Raw genomic sequence first — 22761 nt, 5'->3', positions numbered from 1 at the left:
GTTTGTGTGTGTGTGTATGTTTGTGTGTATGTTTGTGTGTATGTGTGTGTGTATGTGTGTGTGTATGTTTGTGTGTATGTTTGTGTGAGTGTATGTTGTGTGTGAGTATTTGTGTTTGTGTGTATGTTTGTGTGTATGTGTGTGTGTATGTGTGTGTGTATGTTTGTGTGTATGTTTGTGTGTATGTGTGTGTGTATGTTTGTGTGTGTGTGCCGGTTGTTGATTGTAGCTCCATGGTTGGGAAAAATGAGCTGAAAAATGCAGACTCTTCCAAGTAGAATTTTCTTCACAGCATTTTGGATTTTCTCGGATTTTCCGATTCTGTTTTCTTTGGATTGTTATTGGCGATTTTTTCATGCAGAGAAGAAGCTGCAACAAATAGGATTACTGCCATGTGCCACCTAAGCTTTAATGATGACGAGTGTGTATCTGGTTGTGAGATGTCTGTCTGTCTGTGTGTGTGTTTTGTGTTTTCGTGTCTGTATTTCTTCATGTGTGTATGTGTGCAGATTACGGTTAACAAACTGGCGGACTTCTTCAATCCACCAGAGTCTGTGCAGCTCAAACAGTAAGTGATTGGGATGTGGGACGCTTTCACACTGGTGTCAAGTCCTTCTTCTTCTTCTTCTTCTTCTTCTTTGTTCATGGGCAGACAGGCGCAGTGGCGTGGTCGTAAGACGTCGGCCTCCTAATCGGGAGGTCGTGAGTTCGAATTCCGGTTGCTGCCGCCTGGTGGGTTAAGAGTGGAGATTTTTCCGATCTCCCAGGTCAACTTATGTGCAGACCTGCTAGTGACTTAACCCCCTTCGTGTGTACACGCAAGCACAAGACCAAGTGCGCACGGAAAAGATCCTGTAATCCATGTCAGAGTTCGGTGGGTTATGGAAACACGAAAATACCCAGCATGCCTACTCAACGAAAGCGGAGTGAAGCTGACTATGCTCTCAGAGTATAGTTTGGGGAAACCAAATGGGCAAACGAGCTCACACGTAACCAGAAAATTATGAAACGCTGAAGAAGAAGAAGTTCATGTGCTGAAACTCCCACGTTGACTCATGTTTTTGCACGAGTGGATTTTTACGTGCATGACCGTGTTTACCCCGCCATTTGGGCGGCATACGGCGATTTCGGGGAAGCATGTGCCAGGAAAATGGTTCCAAATAACTCACTCACTCAATTACACGTGTTGTATGTTGAGTCCTTACTTCCCTTTGTTTCTCAGATGTTCTCCTTTTAGATTTTTACAGGCGGCCATGGCCAAGTTTGATAAGGCCAACAAAAAAATAGTCTGTTTACGGTAACATAGGCCCAAAAAATAGGGTTGGTAGGTCGGGATTTTTTTTATTTTAATTTTTTTTCTCTCCCCAAAACCATATTTTTAAAAAAACAGACTTTTTTCTTCTTTTTTTTTCCCCAAATGCCAAAAATAAGTCTAGGGTCGCGCAAAAAAATAGGGTCGGTCGGGATACCGTAAACAGACTTTTTGGGGGGGGGCCTAAGATCAAGGTGCAGTCGACTACGGGGATTCAACACACCACCGAGACATTCCTTTTTACCTAACAACATTCGTTCTAATGATATACCTTTCTAAATGTTTTTTTTATTCTTAAAAAGGGCGTCGTTCCACTTTATTTTTGTGAAAAATTTCTTTTTCTCACCAACTTTAAAAAAATAATAATCTCGTTTCAGATTTTCACAAGCGGCCATGGCCAAGTTTTGGCGTTCCACTTTCTTTTGTAAAAATGTCCTAGTCTCACCAGCTTCTTGAAAAATTTTTTTTCTCGTTTCAGATTTTCCCAGGCGGCCATGGCCAAGTTTGACGAGATCAAGGAGCAGTCGGCCACAGGGATTCAGCACGCCATCGAGCAGCACAAGTACACCGACATCAGCGTTGATCTCATGTCGTCCTACGTCATCATTCCCCAGGGCGGGACAATGAAAGAGTAAGTGTGTGTGTTGGGGTGTGTGTGTGTTTGTGTGTGTGTACACTGACATCAGCGTGGATCTCATGTCGTCCTACGTCATCATTCCCCAGGGCGGGACCATGAAAGAGTAAGTGTGTGTGTTGGGGGGTGTGTGTGTTTGTGTGTGTGTACACCGACATCAGCGTTGATCTCATGTCGTCCTACGTCATCATTCCCCAGGGCGGGACAATGAAAGAGTAAGTGTGTGTGTGTTGGGGTGTTTGTGTGTGTGTACACCGACATCAGCGTGGATCTCATGTCGTCCTACGTCATCATTCCCCACGGCCGGACCATGAAAGAGTAAGCATGTGTGTGTAAAAAAAAAAAAAAAAAAGTATGTGTGTGTGTGTATGTAGGACTAGATGAATACCCGCTTCGCCGGGTATGGCTTCGCCGGGAAGAAGTAGAGCCGAATACCCGGCTTCGCCGGGGACCCGGCTTAGCCGGGTGTTCGCCGGCGCCCCGCACGAAGAAAGGGAGATAAACGCGCAAAACACTGGAGAAGATAAGGAAGAGTAATACCCGACTTCGCCGGGATGAAAGCGTTGTGGACAGTGACCTTCTAAAAATAGTAACGGGAATATGGATTGAGCGTTGTGGACAATGACCTTCTAAAAATAGTAACGGGAATATGGATTGACGCCATACGAAGGAAGGGAGATAAACGCAAAACACTGGAGAAGATAAGGAAGAGTTACTGGGAATGGATGTACAGAAAAACTAAAATCGGTTCAGCGCGCAGCGCTGAAAGCACGTGTTGAAAATTCTCATCCACCAGGTTGTGTCCGGGGTCTACCTGAATATGCCCACCAAATGTGAAGCAGATCCATCGAGAACTTTGGCCGTGCATCGCGAACACACACACACACACACACACACACAGACACACAGACACACAGACACAAGTCGTATATATATATAGATGTGTGTGGGGTGGGTGTGGGGGAGGGATAAGTGTGTGTGTGTGGGGGGGATGGTAGGCATTTGGGTGGAGGGTCTTGTTGGGGGTCTTAAGAGGGAGGGAGTCTCCTATCAAGGGAAGGGGGGGAGGGGGGGGGTAAGAAGGGAGGGAGTCGTCTGTTTTTTCTTAAAAGGGGAGGGAAGTCTTCTATTGGGAGGTCTTAAAAGGGGCGGGGGGTGGGCACTGTAATGGGACTTTAAGACGAAGGTGATTTGTGCAAGCATTTAATTTTTATGTTATTTTCTGTATTTTGTACTACCGTACTTTCCGGATCACAAGGCGCGACTTTTTTCCTCGAGTTCGACCCCTGCGTCTTGTATAACGAAGTGTATGAAATACGAAAAAAATCAAAGAGACCGCTTGAGTACCAGTCAAACAACTTGTGATAATGCATGTTTCAGCTACTAGGTACTGCCCTGCCTTTGATCTGGCCGCACACACAGATTTCCACTCTGTTAAACTCGGTCACTGACCGGTCACTGACCCCGATGCAGGAAGTGTTTCCTCTCTCAGATATGACAGGGGAACCACCTCTCATGGCAAAAACTGGGTCATTGACCCCTGGGAAGAAGGTCGTGTCTTTTTACAAGGCCACCCAGCTATCACAATGCCTTTGATCTGGCCGCACACACAGAGCACACATATTTTCACTCAGTTAAAGTCGGTCACTGACCGGTCACTGACCCCGATGCAGGAAGTGTTTCCTCTCTCAGATATGACAGGGGAACCACCTCTCATGGCAAAAACTGGGTCATTTTGGTGCGCCCTATCGGCCCCCTGCGTCCAATGGGTGACTGGATTACAGTTTTTTTGAGTCACTTGAGAAAAAGTGACTCTATGTAATCGGTCAGTGTTAGTCTGTCCGGCCGGCCGTCCGTAGACACCACCTTAACGTTGGACTTTTCTCGGAAACTATCAAAGCGATCCGGCTCATATTTTGTTTAGTCGTGACCTCCAATGACCTCTACACTTTAACGATGGTTTCGTTGACCTTTGACCTTTTTCAAGGTCACAGGTCAGCGTCAAAGGAAAAATTAGACATTTTATATCTTTGACAAAGTTCATCGGATGTGATTGAAACTTTGTAGGATTATTCTTTACATCAAAGTATTTACATCTGTAGCCTTTTACGAACGTTATCAGAAAAACAAGGGAGATAACTAGCCTTTTCTGTTCGGCAACACACAACTTAACGTTGGGCTTTTCTCGGAAACTATAAAAGTGACCGGGCTCAAATTTTATGTGAACGTGACTCCCAGTGACCTCTACACTTTGACGTCTGCTTTGGTGACCTTTGACCTTTTTCAAGGTCACAGGTATGTCTTGAAGGAAAAAAATTGAAATATCATATCTCTGAAACTATTCATCGGATTTGATTCAAACTTTATAGGATTATTCTTTACATCAAATTATTTACATCTGTATTGTGTTGTGAATAGCAATTTCTTCCTGTCCATCTGATGCCTCATATAATATTCAGAACTGCGAAAGTGACTCGATCGAGCGTTTGCTCTTCTTGTTTTTTTTTTAAAGAAGGGGGTGCGTCTTAGATAACAAAGCGCCTTGTCACCCGGAAAGTACGGTAGGTTTAATTTGTTGTAATATGTGTGCAGGAAGGTCAAGATCCTCGTCCTTGACCTTGGTCAGCTGCAGGTCACCAGCCAGAAACACGACGCATCCGACCACGGAAAGGTGAGCTGATGCATTTGTGTGTGGGTTTGGTTTTTTTTTGGGGGGGGGGGGGGGGGGGGGGGGATCAGAGGATTTGGGACAAGGAAGGGGGGGGGGGAGGGGGCTAGGGGTCCGTAACAGCAAATATATACATGAATTGGTGCTGATGTTCCAGTTTATTACTGATTTTCGGCGTGGGAAGAGTTCCCAGATTGATTTCCAGTTTGACTCTCGGCCATGGCTCTTTGTTTCATATCTATATATCTTTCAGCAGTGTATATTCAGGTGCAGGGCTCCAGAGATTTTCAGCTTCAGGTGTGAACACTGTGCAGCCCCAGCATCCATGTATGTGTAGGGGGCAAGGGAGGGCAGGAGAGAGAAGGATGAAAGTTGATGTGAAGGAAAAGAAAAGTCAGGAATTCCTGATCTGAAGAATTGTTTTTCTGACAGACAACAGCTGATAGTAATGAGTATTGATGATGCTAGGATTGAAGACTTTCATGGACATGGAGCAAAGAGTTTGATCTTTGCATTAAACTACAGGAACTAAGTTGTGTCTGTCTGTAAGCTTCAAAATATTTTTTTAATTTTTTTTATAATTTTTTTTTTTCGGGTCTATTTGCTGGGTATGACTAGTGACCCTAAAAACTTGGCTCCTTTGCACCAAGAAAAGACGCGAATCGTCGTTGTCCTGGAATTTTGGCGTAACTCGATTCTAGGCGATTTTGATGTTTTTGAGCTTTAGACTAAGAAAATCATTCTTCATGAGAAGTATTCTCTAAAATACGATGGACAATACAAGTCATGATTATGATAAAAATAATCAGTTTTGGCCTTCTGCTGAAAAGCAGTCTAAAATGAGTTACACCAAAATTCCTTGACGACGGAGAATATTTTGAAATATCTGTAGATATGAGGACTCATTGTTAACCCTTGAATCAGTTTTTTTTCTTCTGATTTAGAACTACAGTATTAACATTTCTTCCATAGTGGGGTGAAGGGGACTGGGAAGTTTGAATGAATGCAAGCACTCCTTCATGAATCTCATTTGCACACGGAAGGAAGTAAATCATTGATGTATCATCAGATGAACGTCAGCTTTTTTTTTATTAACTTCTTTTTTGGGGGATAAACTTCATTTCATTTGTGGGTTGATCACCTGAAGGTTTTGGTTCTTTTATGTAGAGATTTATTTTTATTTTGCTTGCTTGGAACCCCCCTTTTTCATACCTAGTTTTGAAAGCTTTTCTGTTCATTACCTCTGCAAATTTACCCTCATTTTAAGACTGCCTCCCAACCCCCTGCGGGTTTAGAGGGAAGAATTTACCCGATGCTCCCCAGCATGTCGTAAGAGGCGACTAACGGATTCTGTTTCTCCTTTTACCCTTGTTAAGTGTTTCTTGTATAGAATATAGTCAATTTTTGTAAAGATTTTAGTCAAGCAGTATGTAAGAAGTGTTAAGTCCTTTGTATTGGAAACTTGCATTCTCCCAGTAAGGTCATATATTGTACTACGTTGCAAGCCCCTGGAGCACATTTTTTATTAGTGCTTTTGTGAACAAGAAACAATTGACAAGTGGCTCTATCCCATCCCCCCCCCCCCCCCCCCCCCTTTCCCCGTCGCGATATAACCTTCGTGGTTGAAAACGACGTTAAACACCAAATAAAGAAAGAAAGAAAGACTCCCTCCTTTTTCAGACCTAGTTTTCAAAGCTTTTCTGTTCATTACCTCTGCAAATTTACCCCCATTTTAAGACTCCCTCCTTTTTAAGACCTGATTTTCGATTTTTGAAAGTCTGAAAAAGGGAGTTCCACTGTGTCAAGTGAATTTAAGTGTCAAGTGTTCTATTTTTTGGGTGGGTCAGGGTAGAAAGAGGGAGATGTCTGTTGAATTAGTGTAAAGTGTTCTCATTTTGGGTTCTTTTGCTTTACAGTGTATGTCTGCTGAATTACAGTAAAGTGTTCTTATTTTGTATGTCTGGTGAATTAGAGTAAAGTGTTCTTATTTTGTAAGTCTGCTGAATTACAGTAAAGTGTTATCAGGGATGGTCAAATCGTCCGCCCGATCGCCAGGGGCGAGTAAAACATTCGCCGGGCTAGTAAAGATCGCCAGGCAAATCGCCCGGCTGGCCAGTAAACGTTCTGGTCCAATGCAACACTTTTGGTTGTAAAATGGAGTTTTCATTAAAGCAACATAAACACTGCAGATGCAGCAACTGTGGTATGTTACCCGGGCCAGTGAAATTTCTGGGGGGCTAGTCACTTTCTGAGAGGGACTCGCCCGGTTGGCGAGTTAACATTTTGAGATTTGACCATCCCTGGTTCTTAGGCCCAAAAAAAAAATAGGTCAGTTTACGGTAACATAGGCCAAAAAAATAGGGTCGGTAGGTCGGGATTTTTTTTCTTCTTTTTTTTCTCCAAAAAACCATATATTTACGTTATTTTGCAAAAAAACCAAGATTTTTTTTTTCTTTTTTTTTTCCCCCAAATGCCAAAAAAAAAGTCTAGGGTCGGGCAAAAAAAATAGGGTCGGTCGGGTTACCGTAAACAGACCTATTTTTTTTTTGGCCTTATTATGTATGTCTGCTGAATTAGAGTAAAGTGTTCTTATTTTGTTTTGTTTTCCAGCCGTCACTTATGGCGGCTTTACGAGGCAAAATCCGTTCTTTGTCAGCAACCACTGCTATTTCTCATGTGTCATCTGTCTCTGTGGTAAATTGGAATGGTTTGACATTGTTGTGCATGCTGTTGGTGTTACTTACAGCTGCACCTTGAAACGTAGATGGAATTACAGTGGAACCTGCCTTGTAGGCCCGCCCAAAATCTCAGGTATTAGAAGGGAGGGATGATGGGCGCAGTGGCGTGTTGGTAAGACGTCGGCCTCCTCATCGGGAGGTCGTGAGTTCGAATCCCGGTTGCTGCCGCCTGGTGGGTTAAGAGTGGAGATTTTTCCGATCTCCCAGGTCAACTTATGTGCAGACCTGCTAGTGACTTAACCCCCTTCGTGTGTACACGCAAGCACAAGACCAAGACGGAAAAGATCCTGTAATCCATGTCAGAGTTCGGTGGGTTATAGAAACACGAAAATACCCAGCATGCCTCCCCCGAAATCGGCGTATGCTGCCTGAATGGCGGGGTAAAAACGGTCATACACGTGAAATTCCACTCGTGCCAAACACAGGAGTGAACGTGGGAGTCTAAGCCCATCAACGAAGAAGAAGAAGAAAGGAGGAAATCTTAACCCCTTCACTGCCACAGTATAACAGCATTTTGGTATTGCTGTGCGCCAGGGCAAGTTTCGCTTTCTTCGGTAGGTTCACTAATCTGTTCACTGCTCAATCATTTATTGAGATATCTCTTAGATCTTTGGCATGTGGTTTGCTTACACCCTTGGCTATTATCTGATAACATGATCATTGAACTTTGTTTGTGATTGTTATAGTGAAAATCGATATAATGACCATTTTTGTCAAAAATTACAGTTTCTAAACTTTTACACACACACTGCAGCACGTAAAACCGCAGAAAACACAGCTAAAACTGGTGTCAAACATCAGGTACTCACATTACAGCCCATAACAGTATTCTTCTGTGTGGTAATCCATAAATCACTTCTTGTAGAGCTTCCAGAACACTGTATCATTTGAAAACAGGTCTACGAGTTGATGTCCGACTTTCGGCCGCCATTTTGAATCTTATAGATCGGAAAAAACTTCTAAAAAGGTTTTCACCACCACGTGGTACTAACTTATCTGAACGGTCAATGGGAAAGAACTGTGTTTAACCCCGACAAGAAGTTGGACAGTGGTTACCTCCCCTGGTTTTCACAAATGTCCTGAAAAGTGCTGATGTAAATGCCACGTACCTAGTACGTGAATGGGCGTATGACAAACCAAACATGACCACGTACCTAGTACGTGCTGGGCAGTGAAGGGGTTAAAGGAGAGGTTCCACTGTACATCGACAGGAAGCATTTTGCGGTAGAGAAAAACATAGGGATCAACTGAATTTCGTCCGTTGAAATAAAAAAAAATCTACTTGATTACGATGATTTTCATCTTTATTTTATTTGGTTTGGTTTGTTGATTTTGATTGCATTTGATTTGAATGATGTTATTGCAGATTTTTTTAGTTTTGGTGTTTTTGTGTGCATTTTGACCTTTGTTTTTAGTTGAAGTTTGTTTTTGGATATCTGCATGGTTTCTTGTACTTTTTTAACATTCAGTTTCCTGTAGACTTTTGTATAACATCAGATAGTAGTGTCCTTGAATGCTTACATCCCCGACATGTAATGTAAATGGATTTTTTTTCTTCTTTTACATGCTAATTGTTTGCCTGTGTGTCATGTATTTGTCATTGTGTGTGTGTCAGTTTGTTTCGTTGTGAGTCTTTTGATTGAAAAAACAACTCCCCCCAAAAAATACCCGCAACAACAACTCACACACACACCTAAAAAAACAACCACAACAACCACATACACACATACACACACACACTCACACACACACACACACACACACACACACACATACACACAGAGACACACACACACAACCAAACAAACGTAATCAGTTAACACACAAATAAAACTATGATGATTGTCACCTGTATTTAAGACATTTCTTCTGTCAATCACGGACGTCATTTGGCTCCAGGTGGCTTAGTATTGTCTCATTAAAAAAAATTGCATCTTGAGAAGTTTGCTGCGGCAATGGATATGACTACAGACCTTCTGTGGTCTAGACGGTGGCATGAAAAGATGTTAAATTTTCACGTTCTTTGAGCATTTTGCCATTTTTCTACAGTCAAACCTGTCTTTAACGTCCAAATTGCATCTTGAGAAGTTTGCTGCGGCAATGGATATGACTACAGACCTTATGTAGTCTAGACGGTAGCATGAAAAGGTGTTAAATTTTCACGTTCTTTGAGCATTTTGCCATTTACTACAGTCAAACCTGTCTTTAACGGCCACCAAAAATACTGACCACTAGTGGTCATTATAGACGGGTTGTCACAGACCTGGGAACCTGTATGATTTCGCCGTATTTTGTACGCATGATTGTCGAAAATACGATCAGTACGGTCAGTGGGAAAACAATACGACGAGAAAAATTCCTAGACTACTTTTCTTTACAAGCCCATCCCGAAGCTGATCCAGTTTTTGACACATGATTACAGTTTTTGTCAGTAAACATTGAAAAAAGCATTTGTTTTAAATGTATAGGTACACGTAATTAACGGTGTGACGGACGCGTGTGAAGCATGTTTTAATCATGGATGTTCAAATGTTGTGTGGGGTACGCTCATGTTTCTGAAAATACACCAAGTTTACTTGAGAATACTCCAAGTGCAAAACGGGTGTTCCCAGGCCTGTTGTCAACTATAGGAAGGTAAATTAAATTGAAAAAACTTAACAGGGATCCTTTGCGGGGGTCATTATGGACAGGTGGTGATTTTAGAGAGGTGGTCGTTTAAGGCAGGTTTTACTGTATTTGCATTGAATGTGGTATAGAGATGACAGTTCATAGGGGTTAACCCAGTAATTCTAGCGAACTTATGCCATTGACCCTGCTTTTGTATTGGTTCTAACAAACTGGTAAAGTAGTTTAAAAAAAAAAAAAAAATTTAGGGTATGAAACATATTATTTATAATCCTTTCATATTGAAGTGCTTATTCAATTTATTCTGCTTTTACTTTGGTAGCTACAAACAGTGGTAAAGCAGTTACAAATTGCATTTTATTTCAATAAATATATGATAAAAGACATTAAATTTAAGAATATTGCAGTCAATATAACACTTACCTCGACAGTACTATTCTTGCACATTATCTATTATAGGCCGAAAAAATTGGACAAAACGCTGCGTGGGTACAATTATCTCCCATAACCATGCGCCACCGTGGATCCCAAGCACTGTCTGAGTGCTTCCCCCTTACAGGATGTAGGTGGCGCGTCCTCTTTCTTTTTTCGCGCGTGACAGTAGGCTGTGTTTCTGCTGCGCTCCCGGATTATTTTGGATTCTAGAGTCTTCTTTTCTGTGTGGATTACCACCTGTTGGATTTTTGTGTGTTATTCCACTTCTGGCTTGAGGCTACGTTGTTTTTCTTCCAACTTGTGCCTCCGTTGTTGTGTGGCGGACTCGGCGTGCCTACCGTCCTACTTCGTGGTGACCGGTCGTCTGCTTCTCGTTTCGCCTCATTCACTTGAGTATTGACCTAATTTTCTTTGAATTTTGTTAATTCTCGATTTTTTAAGGGTACGTACAGGGCGAGGTAGGATGTCTCGTCTTGTTTTGGGCTCTGGTTCTACGGAACCAGAGTCTGCCGGGGGCAACCCTTCTCCGGGCGCACAGCGTCATGTTTTGCGCACGGACAGGGGGACCTATACAGTATATTGGGTAGCAGTTTTTTACCCTTAGGCTGGTTGTCGCGCTACTTTACGTATACTGTCTCCTGGTTGTCACGACATATGTCGCGCTCCTGGCTCAGTCTGTTTGGTCGGTTTCCGATTACCTCCCATGGATGCGAAAACCTATGACCGTTTTTCTTTATTTTTCTCTCTGTTAATTCACCATGCAGTGGCTATGTAACATGTGTTACAGAATTGCACCAGTGTAAGGGTTAATAAAGTTGCCCTATTTTTAGGCAGATCTCTCGAAGCCGTGCTTGCTAAGGTGGATTTATTGCTCTCGCCTATTGTGCAAGTCGGCTTATTCTTGTCATTACTGTGGTAGACTGTGGTAGATTATGAACGTGTTCTTTATGCGGTAATATCTTTCTTTATAATTCTTTGTTGGTCGTTTAATGTGATTGGTTGCAGCAAGGGTGCCATTGCTGTGCTAGCTATGCTTGGTATTCTTTATGTGGTTGTATCTTTCATAGGGACACATCAACGGGTTACAAAACCGGCACGGTGGCCTGGTGGTAAGGTGTCCGCTCCGTGATCGGGAGGTCGTGGGTTCGAACCCCGGCCGGGTCATACCTAAGACTATAAAATTGGCAATCTAGTGGCTGCTCCGCCTGGCGTCTGGCATTATGGGGTTAGTGCTAGGACTGGTTGGTCCGGTATCAGAATAATGTGACTGGGTAAGACATGAAGCCTGTGCTGCGACTTCTGTCTTGTGTGTGGCGCACGTTAAATGTCAAAGCAGCACCGCCCTGATATGGCCCTTCGTGGTCGGCTGGGCGTTAAGCAAACAAACAGACAAACGGGTTACAATGGTCTTACATTTTGGTTTCACTGTTGCAGCCACGGTGTCAGTGTGCTCGGTGCCTTTGATTGGGTTGTGTTTTTCACATGAAAATGTCAGCTGGTTTATTATTCTCTGCTGATCTTACAGTGTAATTTTGATTGAAATTTGTTTGATTTGATTTGATTGAAATTTGATTGTTGCAGCACGAGAGCCTGGAAGAAAAGATGTTGAAGGCGTATGACAAGTTTGACATCAAACTACAGCGCATTCAGCTGCTTTTTGCACACCCTGGTAAGCACACTTACGCACACACACACTGGAACACATGTTTTCATGCATACACAAATGCAATCATTATCAAGTTACAAGCAGGTTTCTGATGAATCTTTCTTGTTATTTGATTGTCATGTGATTGTGTAAACAGGTGACAACTGGCAGGCGGCGCGGGATGCTGGCGACTCGGAGCTTCACATTCTCTCGCCCATCTCAATTCTCATGGACCTTCACAAGTGTATCTTCGACAAGGATCCGCGCATGGCCCGGTAAGTCTGCCGCCATTTTCTACTGTTTCTTTTGAATACATCACCTCAATTTAAATAATAGGAGTTACGTTACTTGCAATAGACTGAGAAGCGCCCCTTGTATACCAGATTGTAAACAAGGTCGCTTACTTTCGATTTTTGTCCTGTTTGTTAGGCCAAAAAAAGAAAAAAAAGTCTGTTTACGGTATCCCGACCGACCCTATTTTTTTTTACATTTGGGGGAACAAAATACAAAATAAAAAAATCTTTGTTTTTTGGCAAAATAACTTAAAAATATGATTTTTTTGGGGGGGGGGGGGGAACATAAAATCCCGACCTACCGACCCTATTTTTTTGGCCTATGTTACCGTAAACAGACTTTTTTTGTGTTGGCCTTAGCATTCTGTACTGCAAGTCTGCTGCCGTCTCTTGCTTTCTCTTTTTGTCTGTTAAAAGCTTTTTCATATGTATCAGTGGTGGGACTTTTCCGCGGATTTCCGCGGACACAACTTACGAATTCCGCTGGAGTAGTCTATTTTTCCCCGTCCCATTTCATCACAGTATCTATAACTTGTTGACTGAATGATATGGAGAGAAGTGAAGATGGAACAGAACACTGGAGGCTTGAGAGTTAAATTGTGCTGACTGAAAACTCCTGATAACTAATAGTAATTTTGAGCTTCAATGCATTGGGGCGTCACTTGGATCATACTATTGCCAGTATTGGATTATGGATACATGGTTCATTACGTAAGTATGCACCATTACAATGTTACCATGGTTGTGTGAAAGTGTTTTTTTTTTTTGGGGGGGGGGGGGGGGGGTGGGGTGGGGAGTGTGGAGAATGTCTTTTTTACCCGATCCAAACGAGTTGAATTTTAGTCTCAGAATGCACCAGAATATTGCACAGATTTTAATGTACCATTAAAAAAAAAATCGGGGGAGCATGCCCCAGAACCCCCCAAGGAAAAAGGGATTTCCTCTTTTTTCATCACAAGAGAGTCCCAACCCTGTGTATACACAAGTGTATCCTTGACAAAAATCTGCGCATGGCCCCCTGTAATTTTGCCGCCATTTTCTACTTTCCTGTTAGCTTTCTGTACTGTAAGTCTGCTGCCGTCTTTTTCTTTTTCTTTCTGTCTGTCAGAAACTTTATCATATACACAAGTGTATCAGTGACAAGGGTCCGCACATGGCCCGGTAAATCTGCCGCTTTTTAAAAAAAAAATTTGTCCTGTCTGTTAGCTTTCTTTCAAGTATTTTGCGTTCTCTTCATGTCTGTTAGAATCTATCATTTACACAAAAATCCGCACATGGCCCGGTAAAAGCCTATTTTCTCTTTTATTCACTTCTTGGATTTGTCACATATGAACATTGTTTTTTGTTACCCAGCTTGTTATGAATGAAAACTCGTGGACATGATGATAGTTACTCTTATCTTGCAGGATGAAGGTGTCGGGTGAGCTCCCCAACATCAACGTCACTTTGTCGGACGTCAGGATGCAAGAGATTCTCGGCCTTGTCAGTAGCATCCCCTTCCCAGAATCCCCTCCTGAGGAAGAAGAGGAGGACCCTTTCAAGGTGTGTGTGGTGCGTGAGAGAGTGGGGGGGGGGGGGGTGAGGTGTGGTGTCTGTGTGAAGGAGAAGGGAGGTGTGTGGGTGTGTGTCTATCTGTGATACAAATAGAGTGTCAGAGAGAGAAGATTGATGGTTTGTAGAGAAGATTGATGGTTTGTATGTTTGACTCAGCTTTGTGCTTGTGTGTGTGAGAGATACTTTCTCTGTCTGTGTGAAGGAGAAGGGAGGTGTGTAATTCCCTGCATGGGTGTGTCTATCTGTGATACAAATAGAGGGACAGAGAGAGAAGATTGATGGTTTGTAGAGAGAGAGAGAGAGAGAGAGAAAAAGAGAGAGAGACAGAGAGAGAGAGACAGAGACAGAGAGACAGACAGAGAGACAGAGAGAGAGAGAGATAGAGAGACAGAGAGAGACAGAGAGAGAGAGAGACAGAGTGAGAGACACAGAGAGAGAGAGAGAGAGAGAGACAGAGAGAGTCAGAGAGAGAGAGAGAGGGTTGAAGAGTGATGTTGGTGTGTTTTGGGAGAGAGCACGTGCGTATGTCTGTCTTTGTGAAAATGTGAGGCCATATCTATTTTATTCGTGCTTGGATGCATGAAATGATTGAAAAAACAAACCTTGAGGGGCCTATGGTCTTCTTTCCTTTTTGCGGGAGCCCTTCCGTCCCTCAGGCAATACAGTGGATGGAACCCCCCTTTTAAGACCTCGAACAATCTGAGAAAATCAGGTCTTAAAAAGCACGGAGTCTTAAAATGGGGGTACATTTACAGAGGTTTTGAACAGAAAGTCTGAGAAAACAGGTTCTTATAAGGGAAGGAGTCTTACATTGGGGGGTCTTAAAAGGGGGGTTCAACTGTACAGTTTTGACAATGCTTGTTGCAGGGCCTCAGCGATCTGCGTCCTCAAGAGATAAATCCGAATCGTGTCCTGAGCTCGGCTGCGATGTTGGCCGCGGAGGTAGGGAAGATTTGAAAGCCTGACTTTTCATCTTGTCTGTCCAGCAAACTGTTACTTATGTATGTGTCCCACTCTCCTGGTTTTACGGCTTGGATGTTGTCTTCATTGTATGGTTTGAGAAACCGGCACGGTTGGCCTAGTGGTAAGGCGTCCGCCCCGTGATCGGGAGGTCGTGGGTTCGAACCCCGGCCGGGTCATACCTAAGACTTTAAAATTGGCAATCTAGCGGCTGCTCCGCCTGGCGTCTGGCATTATGGGGTTAGTGCTAGGACTGGTTGGTCCGGTGTCAGAATAATGTGACTGGGTGAGACATGAAGCCTGTGCTGCGACTTCTGTCTTGTGTGTGGCGCACGTTATATGTCAAAGCAGCACCGCCCTGATATGGCCCTTCGTGGTCGGCTGGGCGTTAAGCAAACAAACCAACAAACAAACAAACAAAAAACTTCTTTCTTTCTCTTGTCTCCCAAGCTCGCCCCCTCCCCTCCTTTATACCTCGCTTCACTTCACCAGAGAACATTAAGAAAGAATGTTAATCCTGTTCTATGGGATGAAAGTTCTTTGGCCCTTGTGACGTATGACTGCAGTGCAGGTTTTATTCCTCAGAGCTGCTAACTACTAAACTTTCGACGAAGCATGCTACGTTTTAAGAGCAATTGCTTTGCTGTTACGCCAAGGTTAAGATTGTTAAACTCAAACAACTAATCACTATCATGTTTGCTCTTTCTTGTGAGCCCTGATACTCATTTCTGACTCTCACTTTGTGTAGCGGTCAAAATATGAAAGAAGTTCCACACTGAAATTGAAAAGTGGCACTGCAGCCACCCTCAAATGGACATTTCATGTTCCTACATTTGGATGGAACATTCTTAAAAATGTCTATTCTTGTGCAAGATGGCATAAATGTGGATATTGGAATAAATTCAAAAAAACTTAAAACGCCATTAACCTACGCTGAAAATTCCAAATAATTGTAAATTGCTTCAATTGAGGCTTCACAAGGATTAGCAGGTCTGTTAAATCCTGTTGAATGTGATGAAAGTTCTTTGGCCTTGTGACCTTTGACTGCAGCGGGGAATTAGCTCAGTCGGTAACGGCGCTCCCAGGCTTCAAAACCCGTTGTCGTTATTGGTGTGGGTATGATCCCCACGTTCGGCGAGGGATTTATTTCCCAGAGTCAACTTTGTGCAGACTCTCCGCGGTGTACGAACACCCCCGTGTGTACGCATGCGCACGATAAAGAACCCAAGTTCACAGCGAAAGCCTCAGGGCTTGGAAACATCCATACAGGCATGCTAGGAAAAAAAAAAAAGGGTAGCGCCGTATACTGTATAGCAGCTTGCTTTTCCCCAGGGAGAAAGCAGCCCGAATTTCCATGAGGGTAACCTCACAGGACTTCTTCTTCTTCTTCTTCTTCACGTTCGTGAGGAAATCCCTTTGCAGGGCAACTATATGAATCTTATCCTTATCCAGTGCAGGTTTATTCCCTTGTCATATTCTGTTGCAGCAGAAGGGGAGCAGTAGTCAGAACAAGATGCAGAGAACAACGTCCATGGAGTACGTCAACTTCACTGACATGGAGCTCCTCTTTGAGATCAAGGAGGTACATCTTCACAATTTATCTACTCAGTGGAACCCCCCCTTTAAGACCTATAATAGGGACATCCAGATTCAACCTTCGTCAGACGAACATTCGTCGGTGGTGGGGATTTCCTCTCTATTTTTGAGTCACTTGAGAAAAAGTGACTCTATGTAATCGGTCAGTGTTAGTCTGTCCGGCCGTCCGGCCGGCCGTCCGGCCGGCCGTCCGGCCGGCCGTCCGTAGACACCACCTTAACGTTGGACTTTTCTCGGAAACTATCAAAGCGATCGGGCTCATATTTTGTTTAGTCGTGACCTCCAATGACCTCTACACTTTAACGATGGTTTCGTTGACCTTTGACCTTTTTCAAGGTCACAGGTCAGCGTCAAAGGAAAAATTAGACATTTTATATCTTTGACAAACTTTTCTCGGAAACTATCAAAGCGATCGGGCTCATATTTTGTTTAGTCGTGACCTCCAATGACCTCTACACTTTAACGATGGTTTCGTTGACCTTTGACCTTTTTCAAGGTCACAGGTCAGCGTCAAAGGAAAAATTAGACATTTTATATCTTTGACAAAGTTCATCGGATGTGATTGAAACTTTGTAGGATTATTCTTTACATCAAAGTATTTACATCTGTAGCCTTTTACGAACGTTATCAGAAAAACAAGGGAGATAACTAGCCTTTTCTGTTCGGCAACACACAACTTAACGTTGGGCTTTTCTCGGAAACTATAAAAGTGACCGGGCTCAAATTTTATGTGAACGTGACTCATTGTGTTGTGAATAGCAATTTCTTCCTGTCCATCTGATGCCTCATATAATATTCAGAACTGCGAAAGTGACTCGATCGAGCGTTTGCTCTTCTTGTTAACTTTGTGCCTCAATGCGCATGCGCTTGGTTTTTCGCGCCCACCACTGCTTGCCGAAGACCGGGATCTGCGTGGTGAAAAAGGCGTGTTTGACGAACCTCAATCAGCAATCTTCGCGAGTACTTTTAGTCCTTTTCATAATGTTAAAAATATGTTTTATGTGCGCAGTGTCAAAGTTTAATATCTTTACGACGCTTCTGTGGACTGTGCATCTGTAAACTGTTCATTTTGGAGGCCTAGTGCATGAACACGGATACCCACACAAAACCAAGTAGTTCTAAATGGGTAGCGCGACTCTTGTTGTTACCCTCCGCGGGTTAGGGAGAAGAATTTACCCGATGCTCCCCAGCATGTCGTAAGAGGCGACTAACGGATTCTGTTTCTCTTTTTACCCTTGTTAAGTGTTTCTTGTATGGAATATAGTCAATTTTTGTAAAGATTTTAGTCAAGCAGTATGTAAGAAATGTTAAGTCCTTTGTACTGGAAACTTGCATTCTCCCATTAAGGTAATACATTGTACTACGTTGCAAGCCCCTGGAGCAATTTTTTGATTAGTGCTTTTGTGAACAAGAAACAATTAACAAGTGGCTCTATCCCATCTCCCCCCTTCCCCCGTCGCGATATAACCTTGAATGGTTGAAAACGATGTTAAACACCAAATAAAGAAAGAAAGAAAGAAAGAAACGACCTCTAAAAACTTTGGAAAATCGGGTCTTAACACTTTCGTGACGGGATGCGACTATATTAGTAATAGCGCTGCAACGCCCACGGACGGGAAGCGACTATTTTAGTATTAGACATACAAGGTACACGACTCGTGATTGCTTCCCGGTTTTTGAAGCTTGCAAATAAATTGAGTTGTTTCCCTTGATACACTTGGCGTCCCCTTCTGCCATTTGCAAATCCGCCTGATTTGTGTGCGTTTTTGAGGAAAAAAAATGAATCAAAGGCGAGCCTTGTCTCGGGAGGAGATTCTTCGGATGTTGGACCTAGAGGATCCCGTAGAGCATGATTCGGACGTATCGTTTTCGCCTCACGAAAGCGATACAAGCAGTGAAAGTGAGGAAGAAACAGTCCCGTTGTTGCTAGTACGAGTCGGCAAACTACACGTGGTTGGCGGTGATACTGCTAGACGAACATGTATCTCGGAATCGTGCAGGAGCTATGGGGGCGTGGCAGCACTGATAACAATGGATGGCTGGAGCCTTCAAATCCTTTTGGAATTGTTCATAGGTGTACAGTTGGTACTTTGTTGTGAAAATGTGACTTATATTCAATATGGATTACCTAGACATCATTTGGTGAGTGTTAGATCTACAGTTTTGTTTCATTTGAGTCAGGATGCTGTGAGTGAATGCGTGATTTGCTTGTTTTTTTCTTTGTACTGTCTCCTTATTTCTGTGTACAATGTTAACAATATTTCAGCTAATTCATAGGTTTTACACCTTGTTTGGTTATAACATTATTTATAATACTTTCTGTTAAAAAATAACTTTTAAAAAAAGCAGTAGAAAATAAAACACACACAAAAAAACGTTAAAAAACACAAATTATCCCCCTTTCACCCCCCTTTCACCCCCCTTTGCTAAAACAAATCGCGTGACAAACTTATAAATAGCACGACTGAACTGGGCATCCATTTTTGAATTAGTACACACAATTTGGTGGTGATTGGACTTAATTCAAGCTTGCTAGACAGATTTCTTTACAGTTACTGATTTTTGGGAAGTTTCTTGGTGGCAAGCTTGGGCAGGCAGGACGTAAACGCCGTGGCAGTGCTAGTCACAATAGTGTTAAGGGGAGGTGGGCCAGTGCACTACCTTTTTTTTAATTTTGAATGTTTTATTGTGTCTGAATGTTATTTTATGAAAGAAATGAACAAATGATGACAAAGAATAGTCACTTTTTGTATTTTCGGTTGCTGGTTTTTGTTTTACGCGACAAAAACAGTCAAAATACAGACAAAAGTGGAGTACAGGAGATACACGGATTTTCATCAGATGTGATTGTCACACTTCTAATTATTGTTTTATTTTATCCTTCTGGGTATGCTCTAGGGGATTACGAAGCAGATCTTGTTTATTATATTTATATTTGGAGTTAGGAACACTTCTTTGTTACAACTGTCAAACTTTAGGGTAACGCTTGCGAAATTATTTTTTGAAATAATCTGGATATGACTATAATAAAATTTCAGCAAAATCCCTTCGTAATCCCCCAGAATGTTATATTCTGCACAAACTACAAAAGAAAATATTGCTCTAGCTAAATTACAGCCAGAGAAATCGCGTAACCCAAGACGTAACCGTAGGCAAAATGGCTGAACTGAGAAAAACGACATTGAAGATTGAACACCACAGAAACACTATTGAAACAGACATACAAGGACAAAACTGTGTTATGAATGAACAGCTTAGTTTATTTGAATTGCAAACTACTTAGCCTTTAGCACGCCAGCAGAGAATTTATGCGTCCATCCCTTCTTTCCCTCTGTCAACCAGCATGGGGATACTGCCCCAGCGCTAAACGTGTATCAATGACCCGATTCTCGTTTGTATTTGCATGCGAGAATAACGGTATTTTTAACGGTAACTTACTTGAGCCAGAACGAGGCTTATTTCCTTCCGTTATCTCGTCGATTTGTTGGTTTCCTCGAAGTTTTCTGCTTTTGTTTTTACATCGATACAGTACTTTGGTGCTTCGACAAGCAAGATGGAGGATGATGAGTTTGAAACTTTCGTTTGAGTTGTTTTTTGACAACAAATCGTACGTGGAATCTGAACGATTTAGTCAGGAAGCTCTTCGCAATGAACTGTGTATCGCGGTGAAGAAAATGACACAGTTCGTCAAGACAGTGACGGAATTTACGAAAGTGCAGATTGATACAAACAGTTGCTGATCCAGTTTCGTTCGTGAAATGGCAGGCCCACCAAACATTACCGATAATCTGACTGATGTTGGATACTTTCTCCTGTTTTTGTTTTTTTTGCGTAGCAAATGCTCAACTTGCTTGTCGAGGAGATACTGCACAGAAACTGACTAAAATTCAGCGCAAAGCAAGCCAGTGCTGAGACGTAAAAGTGTGCTGCATGGCGTGTTCGGAAATGGCGACCTGTGGATCTGCGTGGAGATCAAAGCTTTCCTCTGTATCGGAAACACCGGCAGAATCCAAACTTTGGCCTAGTAAAAGCGGAACTACTTGTTGTTGCTAACCGAACTAATAAAGACATTGTCCTCTTTCTTATTTCGAGCCATTGTTATCGTATCAAAGGTTGTTTCTCAAGGAAAAATTCGCTTTCGGTTGTCACCGATCGTTTGATGTGTAACCAGGATGTTGTAAAACCGAGTGAACTTCGGGTGTTCCCGTCATGGCCGAGAGTCTCTTCGGTAGTTTCCGTATGCAAAATTCGTAAGCTGAGCATGCGCACTCACAAAGTAAACTGGTTCCCGATTTCGGTTTATGAAACGAACCAATGGATGTCGAGTACTTTCCAAATAAGGACATTTCCGTTCGATTACGATTGCTGCCTTTGCAACGGACTAGTGGCTGAGTGAATGGAACATTCATCAAAACACTGATGTCATGTTATAGGTCAAGAGCTGCTGCGCAGTTTCGTATGTCGTGAATGCACTGTTTTGCTGAGGACAAAGCCGTAACTAGCCTTTGAAATGAGACATTTTTTGGCGGGGGAATATCGACTACAGAAGACAATCAATGCCACACATGTTCACATTTTGTCTTTATTGACAGATAAATAGGACACTTTTGACAAAAACACCGACACACATGGATGATAGGTATGTTATGGAAACATAATCTGCTAAAATACCCAAAACAGTGTTTTGAACGATTTGGTCAATTTTGCACTGGCCCACCTGCCCTTAAAAGGGAGGGGATCTTTAAAGGGGGGTAATTTCACAGGGGCTGTGAACAGAGAGTCAGAAAAAACAAGGTCTTAAAAAGGAGGGAGTCTTAAATTGGGGGGGTCTTAAAAAGTTTTTTTGTTTTTTTACTGTATATATGGGTTATTCTCCAAAGCTGTGTACCATTTTTTGACATGAATTTTCACAATTTCAGTCCTTGAAATTTATATGACGTATATTAAATGGCAAGTTGAATGATTTCTCTTTACTTTTTTCAGTATTACTCCAGTTAGATACAGACCTGCACAAAAAAACCATAGTACCTTTATATGTTTTTGTCTTCTTTTGTTTAATTGTTAGTGTTCAAATCCATGTCTCAACCTGTGGTTTCCATGTTATGAAGGTTATGTACTTTAAAACCCTTGTAAATTGCCGAACGTAGACAAACAAAATATGCAAGTATTTCTTATTCTTTCTTTGCAGGCCAAGGATATAAAGTCAACCAGTATTTATTAATGAAATCTATTTGTATTGTTAAAATGTCTCGGTTAAGTAATGAAATGTCACCTTCGTAACACACCGGCACGGTTGGCCTAGTGGTAAGGCATCCGCCCCGTGATCGGGAGGTCGTGGGTTCGAACCCCGGCCGGGTCATACCTAAGACTCTAAAATTGGCAATCTAGTGGCTGCTCCGCATTATGGGGTTAGTGCTAGGACTGGTTGGTCCGGTGTCAGAATAATGTGACTGGGTGAGACATGAAGCCTGTGCTGCGACTTCTGTCTTGTGTGTAGCGCACGTTATATGTCAAAGCAGCACCGCCCTGATATGGCTCATCGTGGTCGGCTGGGTGTTAAGCAAACAAACAAACAAACAAACAAACCTTCGTAACACGGTTTCCACTGGTACACAGCTCACGAGAATAACCCATATGCTTTTAGTTTAGTAGCAGCCTTTACATGGTAACAATGTGCTGAACCTTGACTAAATTCCATGTGCTTTCCATGACAGGTGAACCTGTCCATCAGGCAGAAGGACCAAGAGAAGGAGATACCTTTCATGAGGCTGCAGGTGAAGTCCATCGGCACCTGTATCAAGATGCGCACCTTTGACATGATGGCCGACGCTTACCTGGGCAGCATCTGCGTGCAGCACCTCAAGTACCAGCGTGAGTATTTATTCCTCTGTTCTGGTAGCCTACTACAGTGGTACCTGCGATGAACGGACACCCTTGGGACCAGCCAAGACAAGAGCAGGTGTCCTTTTAAGGGAGGGTCCACACATCGTAGGTACTGCTGTAGTATCAAATCATGTCTCTCATTGACCACTGTTACCCCCCGCGGGTTAGGGGGAAGGATTTACCCCTCCCTGGTCCCCCCGCGGGTTAGGGGGAAGAATTTACCCGATGCACCCCAGCATGTCGTAAGAGGCGACTAACGGATTCTGTTTCTCCTTTTTGACTCGCATGCGAAGCAAAAGTGAGTCTATGTACTCTCCCGAGTCGTCCGTCCGTCCGGAAAACTTTAACGTTGGATATTTCTTGGACACTATTCAGTCTATCAGTACCAAATTTGGCAGGATGGTGTATGATGACAAGG

The 22761-nt window shown here is 42.8% G+C and overlaps 1 protein-coding gene across 2 annotated transcripts in view; it reads left to right on the top strand.

The window, feature by feature from the left end:
• Positions 1-22761, top strand: part of LOC138950809 (intermembrane lipid transfer protein VPS13A-like) — a gene marked incomplete at its 3' end in the record, with an annotated part of 220607 nt that overhangs the window by 63778 nt on the left and 134068 nt on the right. The window contains 9 exon segments of one of the 2 annotated variants that reach the window (XM_070322526.1): positions 510-568; positions 1791-1943; positions 4539-4617; positions 11994-12081; positions 12215-12332; positions 13757-13892; positions 14772-14846; positions 16351-16446; positions 22175-22331. In XM_070322526.1, coding sequence (XP_070178627.1) covers positions 510-568; positions 1791-1943; positions 4539-4617; positions 11994-12081; positions 12215-12332; positions 13757-13892; positions 14772-14846; positions 16351-16446; positions 22175-22331 — 961 coding nt within the window. 2 annotated transcript variants of the gene reach the window in all.

This window comes from Littorina saxatilis, linkage group LG16, assembly GCF_037325665.1.
Source record: "Littorina saxatilis isolate snail1 linkage group LG16, US_GU_Lsax_2.0, whole genome shotgun sequence".
NCBI lineage: Eukaryota > Metazoa > Mollusca > Gastropoda > Littorinimorpha > Littorinidae > Littorina > Littorina saxatilis.
The sequence above is the reverse complement of the archived record's forward strand: the minus strand, read 5'-3'. Positions and strand labels throughout refer to the sequence as shown.